Source organism: Pelmatolapia mariae, unplaced genomic scaffold (genome assembly GCF_036321145.2).
Source record: "Pelmatolapia mariae isolate MD_Pm_ZW unplaced genomic scaffold, Pm_UMD_F_2 NODE_ptg000053l+_length_149371_cov_1, whole genome shotgun sequence".
In the NCBI taxonomy this organism is placed as follows: Eukaryota; Metazoa; Chordata; class Actinopteri; order Cichliformes; family Cichlidae; genus Pelmatolapia; species Pelmatolapia mariae.
The window spans coordinates 21,973-31,007 of record NW_027051790.1 but is presented as its reverse complement, the minus strand read 5'-3'; the positions used below and the strand labels follow the sequence as shown (position 1 = coordinate 31,007).

The 9,035-nt window shown below is 39.3% G+C and overlaps 1 protein-coding gene across 3 annotated transcripts; it reads right to left on the bottom strand.

Moving 5' to 3' along the window:
• Positions 1–60: 60 nt before the first annotated feature.
• On the bottom strand, positions 61–5,469 carry LOC134622586 (galectin-3-like). 3 transcript variants are annotated; one of them, XM_063468023.1, is made up of 7 exons: positions 5,387–5,469; positions 4,352–4,398; positions 3,596–4,132; positions 3,428–3,516; positions 3,142–3,313; positions 2,750–2,863; positions 613–722 (listed from the first exon to the last, which is right to left on the bottom strand). In XM_063468023.1, exons 2-6 carry the CDS (start codon positions 4,391–4,393, stop codon positions 2,783–2,785), a joined length of 921 nt encoding a protein of 306 aa, XP_063324093.1. In that variant the 5' UTR covers positions 4,394–4,398; positions 5,387–5,469; the 3' UTR covers positions 613–722; positions 2,750–2,782. The 3 variants fall into 3 exon arrangements, with proteins under 3 accessions (XP_063324091.1, XP_063324093.1, XP_063324092.1); XM_063468022.1 differs by having other exon boundaries at positions 2,750–2,838; XM_063468021.1 differs by lacking the exon at positions 2,750–2,863 and having other exon boundaries at positions 61–722; positions 5,387–5,468.
• Between the last annotated feature and the right edge of the window lie 3,566 nt (positions 5,470–9,035).

Genomic DNA, 9,035 nt, shown 5'->3' with positions numbered 1-9,035 from the left:
TACTGTTATACAGTTTCATGGTGTTGATCTGTTAAAACAAAACACAATAAAAACATGGACTTGATTACACTAGGACCCTTGTACATTTATTATTAAAGGATTTCTACAGTTAATACTAATCGAGAGGTAATAATCATGAACCAGTGTTGCCGTCTTTTTTCAAACATCGGTGCATACACAGTTCTCAGTTATCTATTAGTTAGTAGAACTTTCATATTATAGATTATGTTATTGTCTACAATAAAAATAGTAGCAGTAGCATCTATACAGAAAATCAAATGCCTCTGTGCATGAAGTGATTAGTGCTGTGGCACAGGACGTATTCCTTATTGTTAAACAATGAGCTCAGCTCATTACCTTACACATCACAGAACCAAATAACATGCTTATTTATCCCATTTTAGAGCATAATGCTAAACATTAACTGAAACGTTACCCCCAAGATGTAGCATGTAAATACCGTAAGAGTATGTGTCACACCATTTATCTACGTATATGTATCTCTGCTGCATAAACACACAGTCGTATATATGCGTTCATCTGTGTGGCTAAAGCTGAATTTCTTAAGGAAGTGTCTCCACATTGACGTATGTGAGGACGACATCATGCAAGATGTTGATTCTGTCGATCTGGTTGAGCTCTCTGATGCGGTGACGGAACTCAAACAGGGGGATGTTGTTCACTGCCACCCTGAACGTCTCAGGCGTGCACAGGATCTTCATCTGCAAGAGAACACACCACCAGTGACAACCTTACATTGAGACTATGACATCTTATGTGTACAGCTAAGAAAGTTCTTCACCAGGTATTATTATATATATATATATATATATAAAAACTATTATTCTCACTGATTATAATTTCCAAGAAATAACTTTGACTGATATGACAGTAAGTTCAACATCTTTTATCCCTACTATACTATTGCAATGATTAAACCCTTATTTATTATCACTAAAATGTCAAGAAATAAATACATTACGCTCACCGGACACTTCATTAGGCACACTTCAACAAATATATTTAGCCAGCCAAGTCACATGGCAGTGTCTCAGTGCATTTAGGCGTGAAGACATGGTCAAGACGACCTGCTTAAGTTAATCCAAGCATCAGAGTGAGAAAGAAAGACGGTTTAAGTGACTTCGAATGCGTATGGTTGTTGGTGCCAGAAGAGCTAGTCTGAGTATTTAGAAACTGCTGATCTATTAGGATTTTCCCCACACAAGCTTGAGCTGCATTTTTCTCGGTGAAAATGTCTTGCTGATGCCAGACGTCAGAGGAGAATGGCCAGACTGCTTCGAGCTGATAGAAGGCAATAAGCACTCATTACAACTAAAGTATGCAGAAGAGCTTCTCTGACTGCACAACACATTGAAGCTTAATGCAGATGGGCTACAGCAGCAGAAGACCACACTGGATAACACTCCGGTCAGCTAAGACCAGGATAATGAGGCTACATTTTTGCACAAGGTCATCAATATTACACAATAAAAGGTTGGGCTGATGAGTCTCAATTACTGCTGTGGCATTCAGATGTGCGCATCGTACCAGAATTCGCTGTAAACAACATGAAAACATGGATCCATCCTGCCTTGCATCAACTGTTCAGGCTGAGGGTGGTGTAATGGTGATGGGGATATTTTATTTACACCACCAGTGCATCATTTAAACACCACAGTCTACCTGAGTTTTGTTAATGTTATCTTCTACTCGTCTTCTAATGGCTGGTTTCAGCTGGATAACCCATCATGTCACAAAACTCAGATCATGTGACAAAAATGCTTTCCTGAACCTGTCAGCGAGTTCACTGTACTCAAATAGCCTCAACACCAAATCTGAGTCCAATAGAGCATGTTTGTGATGTTGTGTTCATAGTTGCATCATAGATGTTCAGCCAATAAATCTTCAGCAGCAGTTTGATGCTGTTGTGTCAACATGGACCAACATCTCTGAGGAATGTTTCCAGCACCTTCTTGTATTAGTTGCCACAAAGACCCTAACCCTAGCCAAAAGGGGTCCAACAAGATACTAGCAAGGTGTAACTAATGAAATGTCCAGTTAGAATATGTCACCTCTCGTTAATTAAATTAATGTCAAGTTGAAAAGTGCAGTGATATTTCCACTTATTGTAAAACAAATACTTTAGAGAAAACTCATAAAAAATGCAGGCCCAGGAGGAGGAGCAGCAAAAGTGAATTCTCCTGCGATCACTGATTTCAAGTTAAAAAAAATCTGCGATCACTGAAAATTAATTGAGCACACAATTATTAATTAGCCTAATTGCAAAAACATGGTTATAGAATGACCCGTGAGTGCCACAGATTTCCCAGCTTTTGACCTCCTGGCTCCTTTTACCTGCATCTGTCTCATGGCTGTGATACCCGTGATAACTGTTTTTAATTTTACAAGAACAAAAAATGAGACTTACTGTTTAACAGAAGTAAAGTAAAATTGGTCTTTTCAACACAAAGTATTACAATTTGACATGTAAGTGATACTGCACAGATCAAAGCTCACTTCAGCTGTATGTACTGTATAGTACACATTATAATGTCACCAAATCAGTTATTAGAAGAAGTAGCAGTAACGAGTGCCTGTTAACACATTGTGTTATTGATGTGAGTGAACACAAACCCAGGACTGTTGGACACAAAGACAGAATCAGCTCCACAGATTAGTCTCCTCTTTACGATGCCTGTTAAACATAAGTGTTATTGATGTTACTGAGCAACATGAGACCCCCACTGACCTCCAGGAGCCTCCCTGCAGCATAGCAGCTCCCTTATCTAGGACCCGCTTGCACAAACGACTTTCCAACCCTTTCCATTTTTTCGAGGCCTAATGTTTCCCATGAGAAAGTGACCTAGAGTCAGTTAAACGCACAAGGATCAGCAGTAAAACTCATTTTATTGCACGTTAGTAGTTTTAGTTTAGTTTCATCTAATTAGTTATTAGTTTTTAAAAGTATTAATAATGTAAGAATTTTTTTTTAACTTCTGAAAATAGAGATTAATGATTTAAAAAGTGATCCTCAGTTTGTTTTGTGCTCTGAAGCGATCCAATGATTAATACAACACAGTATAGCCTCTCATGCCTGCTTCAGCCCACTGCCCTGATCTGATTTCAGTCTCTGCCACTCACCTCAAAAGGGCTCCCAAGCGCGAAAGGGAAGGGACCCTTCAGGTCTCTCTCTTCGGCACCCCAGCGTTCACCCAGTTTGTGGTTGCGGACGACCACCTGCTTGCCCGCCTCGTTGAAGCGGGGGTTGATGTGAAAGGCGATGTCGTTGCCTCTCAGGAAGTTCACTGTGAACCTGTGGGAGACCAGACTGATTCAGACTAAAGAAAACATGCTCTCAAGAACCTAATGCAGCATGAAATCCACCTCGTTTTTCAAAGACACTGAGGGCACACAGACGCAGGCTTACATTTTAGCGTTAGGTTTCACGTAGCCCAAGATCGTCATCATCATTTTGTCATACACCCCTCGAGCCAGGTTTAAGTTGTATGGCACGCTCTAAACACCAAAGAGAGAGGAGCACAGTAAAACAGCCTGGCAGCAAACTAACACACCCGGTTCCTTGCATTTGACTCACTAGAGGTCCAGATGTGGGTGGGAGCCAGTGTGGAGGCATGATGGACGGATTCTGCCCAGGCCACCCTGATTGTCCCGGGTTATAGGGCCAGCCGGGATGTGCAGGCCAGCCTGGTATATTTGGATGGATGCTGGGAGCAGGTGCAGGCACTGGAACTGGAGTTGGAGTTGGATTTGGGACTTGAATTTGAATTGGAGCTGGTGGCTGAGGAGGCTGGTACTGGGTGCCTGGCCAGCAAGGCTGACAGGGCTGCACTGCAGTTGGAGCTGGAACTACAGTTGTGGTTGGCGCAGGAGGTGGTGTTATGACTTGAGTGGGAGCTTGGAGTGGAATTGGAGTGGGGACAGAGACTGGAGCTGGTTGCGTCCCAGGCCAGCAGGGTGTGTTTGGCTGGCCTGTCCAGCACGGTGCAGGTTGAGTGGCCTGTCCTGGCCAAGTGGGGAATCCAGCTCCAGAAGGTGACAGGCTGGGCCAAAGGCTGTTAGTCTGTGGGGCAGAACCAGAGGACGGGCAGCTGCCACACAGAGGATCAGAATGCTGAGACAGAGGAGGAGGCAGAGGAGGAGGAGGAGGAGGAGGAGGAGGAGAGGGGGAGGATGGAGAAAGAGAAGGGTCAGGAGCCAAGATGGAAATACGTGGGAGGGAGAAGGTGGACACGATGGAGGACACCAACTTGCAGTTGCAAACATAAGCAAAAAGTTATGCATTTATATTAATGTTGGATAACAGAGGAGAATGCAATGCACTCATTCTTACCAGAGTAGAGATCTGAGAATTTGATGAAGTACTTACATCCATGCTGCCTGTCAGAAAAAAATTAATGGAGCTTTTATTGATTTTAGCCTTTTAAACCACAATTTTTTTTAAAAAACTAACAGGACTTTATAGAGATAGAAAGAAGCTAAATCTTAGTGTGCAGTTGCAAACACTGATATCAAATGAGAGAGACATGAAAAGAAAGCTTTTTTAAAAATTATCATTATTATTTTACAAGCTAGGAACATGCTCTGTAGTCACACTGTGCTTTGACAGCAGAGTTCACAGGGTGACCACCAGAGGACTCTACAGCTTTTCAAGATGTCAGCACAGGGTAGAACAGGAAGATTGTCCAACTTCCTATACGCCGATAATTAAGGCTTACCCATTACCACGAGACATAGTAATTGGCTGATGACCACAGTAAACGTCTTGAGTCATGGAGAAACATAGTGGCACATTGATTTGGGTCAACACAGTGACTTATATGCACTTAAGAAGGAATGCACAGTAACAATAATTCTCCGTTGTTAACCTTACAGCTCTGAGTTGTTCTTTTCAATGCAGATTGAAACTAACTATACTTTCTATTTGCTTCTTAATGTTTCCTGTTGCTATGAAATAATAATAACATTTCATTTAATCTACAGTCAATAAGTCAGATATGGATAATAGTGCACAAGTTGTCAAAAAATGTAAAATTTCAGACAGGAAGTTAAAAATTTCCTTGATTTGGTCTTCCTTCCTGTCCACTCCTGCCACCTTTATCATAACCAATCAACATTAATCAGTCTGATGAGTTACAGTTAAATGATATCTTTATTATTAAAATTTGTTGTGTTCTTAAATTTAGAGCACATTTTATGGCCTATTTGTCTTAGAGAAGAAGATTTTGAGCAGCATTTGCAAAGCTCTCCCAGGACCCAGACCAGGAAAGAATTTTTCACTTCACCTGTTACCTGTTGGATTGATCCATTTCTGATCCATTACATAAAAAGACACTGCAGCAGATAAAAAAATAAGAATGGAAGTTACCTCAACTTGTCTCTAGTCCTCAGGTGCACACAGGAGCAGGATGTGTTGTGTTTTAAGGCAAAACATTGACTTGGAGCACACAGAAACAGTCTTTTATAGCCTTAAATCCTCTCTTCGTTTGGCCCCTCCTCGTTCCATCACTCCACTTTCAGAATAAAGCCCCTCCCCGCGTGTCAAAACTATGTGTGGAAAAAATATATTGCAGCTTAATTACCATTTCAAGACTTTTAATCAATGCCATTTCATTAAACTAAGTGTCAACTAAACTTTAGGGTTAAAAAGTCACAAGCTGTTAAGAGGAAAGGTGTGGTGATCTTAAGATGATGTTAAAACTGCAATTTAACATAAAGCAAAGGGGAATCAGGCAAAACTGAATCATTTCTTAAAGTTTCAGGCATTACAAAACAGTGAAATGTACAGCCTATAACAAATGTTGTGTCCACTTTATTTACTCAAACTAGGTCCAATGGCAGCACAATGGCCTGTTTTTTGCAGTCATGGGACTGTGTAACACACTCATGCCACACCACTGTAGGCAACACAGAACACAATTACAGGGCAAAGAGAAATGAGTCAAAACTTAGTGCTGTTTTTTTGTACATCTAGTTGATTTGGGCATTTACGGCTAAAGTCATAAAGTACTGCGTTGGTTAGGCCCTCGCATAGTTTGCTGGTTTCAGTTCGGCCTTAACTGAGTCATCCCTTCTTCCAATTTCACATTTTTTTCAGAGTGTATTTACAGTGGACAAACCAACTGTTTGACATCTTTCAGCATTTATAAATATTAAGAGATTTCAGGTTCACACCCAGCTAAATAAATCTCCACTTAATCATCAGCAGCATGACAAATAACACTTGAACATGTGGCTTCACACAATCGCCATGGCTGTCCCCGCAACCTTATTAGATTACCAATCATCTGAGCTGAAAAATGTCAGAAATTGCAGAAACTCTTAGAATGCAGACACTTAAACCTCTGAGATTCTGTGGTTGGGTGTGCGATTTCAAACTCTATCTAGTGCTACGCAGTGAAAATTTTTAACTTTCTTTAACTTTGACTGTCAAAACGTTACGTTTTTGTTTCAGGTAAGTAGCCGAGGTACTTGTGAAATATTAGCAAGTAAAAGTTATTGCTGAAACACGGGCAGTCGGTAACATTAAGTATTATCACAAAGTGTTTCCTTTATGCAGGGAAAGGTTGACCCTCATGCAAATGAGTGCACTCAGCACTGCAACGAACTAAGTTCAACTACAGTCCATGTCTTTCACACAGTGCATTATTTGTCTGCTGCATTTCTCAGGGCTCGCAGCAGTATTTAAGTGTTTCCTGTGTGCAGGTTATTGCATATTCAACCTGTGTGTGGACTCCAAGGTTAAAAGTTATAATCATAGTTCTTATACTTACTCATTAAACACCAACACCAGGGGTGTCAAACATAAACTGACACACCTAAGATTCAATCTGGCCAACTGGATGATTACTATGTATAAAAATGCTCAACAATTGCTCTAATTTTTCCATGCAGTGCTCTTTCTGCTGTGAGGGTTACAAAGTGAGACAGTCATGGAATTTGAAAGTATTTTAAATTGTGCTTATGCAGATCCAATCAGTCTAATCAATATTTGAATGTACATGAATGCAAACTCAATTTAGAAAAAAAGACTTAATGGTACAAAGACATCGCTGTTAATCATCTGTTTTGCAAACGAATGGTTCATTAAAAGGGAACATGTGCATATTTGTAATAAAGTAAATTAAAGGAATACATTTGAAGGTGTCATTTATACCTCCACCAAGGAGGTTATGTTTTTGTAATGTGTGCGTGTCAATTTGCCCAACATCCACCAAAAGCCTTATAACTTAGAAACTATGATACTTACGCTAATACACTAACGGTGTGTATTGTTGACATAAGGATTTTAAATGTCTTGTCACATTTGACCTTTGATCGTGAAGGTCAAAGTGATAATAAAACTATGTAGAGCTATTTAACACTATGCCTCTTGCTTGACAATGTATAGGCATATAGGGAATCATATATGGGGATTCTAAATATCATGTTACTTAATTATATTATAATTTTTTTCCAGAAAACAAAATAAACTTGCAATCAAACACATTTTTCACTTGATATTTCCTACCCAACATTTACACCAGTTTACTAAACAATGAAACAAATAATACACATGTACTTTATCAACATAAATAAAAAAGTAATAAAAAAAATAATAATTGTGCTCCAAACTACGTCAAGAATATTAATAACAATTAGCAAAAGCCTGCACTTTGTGCTGGTTTTAACCGGACTCCAAACTTCAAAGAGTTTAACACTTTTGAACTACACAGTTTAACGCTTTATCTCATGCTAATGCTATATGCTGTTAAAGTGACATGCTAATCTCTGAAATGTTTATTATGTTGTTTGACAAGTTCACATCATAAATTGCATAGAAACAACACTAACTGGCTGATTCTGCATTATTTTGTGTTCTGCCTTCATGCACATGGGCACACATGTTAACTTGCATTTACAATCATTAATTCTTCATGAGTGTTTGAGAGCAGCCTTTGGGCTAACCCCAGGAGCCCAGCGGCTCTACAGCGTCACGTTGGACAGTCTGGGGAAGTTGCAGCCTCTGGCAGTGTATGTGTGTGTGGCAGCACTAGAATTTGTTAAATTGAGCATCTGGGCTGATTAAATCCTAATGTCTCGTCATCTCATTTAAGCTGTTACAAGGCAAATTGTGTAGCTCTTTTTTAAAAATTGATTTTTAATAGTTTCCACAATTAGATAGCAAATAGATGAATGTTTGCCATTTGCCCAACAGGATTGTTGCTCAGCTCATTACATCAAACAGTGAACAAGGCAAAACATATACTGAATAGTAATTTTATAGTTATCAGCATCTTGATTAAATTCTATATTTATCACAATTAAATCAAATGCTGACATTTAAAGCAGAACATGATTTTTGTTAGTAAAATTTAAAGTTCTAGTTTTTACAGGCTGATTTTCTTTTCGATTATTCACTTTTCCTCAGTCAAGCATGACTACCAAACAATGAAAAAAAAAGCTCTATAGAATTCACACTGTCTGTCTTATAAGTTGGTGGAGACCAAACCAGAAACAAAGATGAACACAAAAGTAGATTTTCATTCATCAGATGGCCAGACCTTGTTTGTCTGCTGTAACAAGATTTTTTTTTATATTTTTAAGATTTAGGCCTTGTTTTGTTGCTCTCAGGTGGGAAAACTGGTTTAAAAATTACACCTTACAGTTTGAGATGCCTTCTAAAGGTCAAATGTTAACAAATGCTAAGCTAAAGCAATGTTCTAAATGTACTAACTGGCTAAAGCGAAGCGCTGTTGTGCTTGAATAAGCCACGATAACCTTTGAGGGGTGAACACTTGCTTTTAAAAGTGAAGCTCAAACTCGAAGCATCTGGGCAAAAGGAGATGTTTCATATACTTACTACCACCTTATAGCTATATAAAAAGGGTATTCCTGTAAGGATCAGAAGACTTCTTCTTTTTTTGTTGTTGTTGCTTGGGCTGCATAGAGGATAGGATACTTGCAAAGAAACAATCAATAACACTTAGTTTATGTCTCCTCTCCTGGTTGGCCTCTCCAGGGCATGAACTGATGTT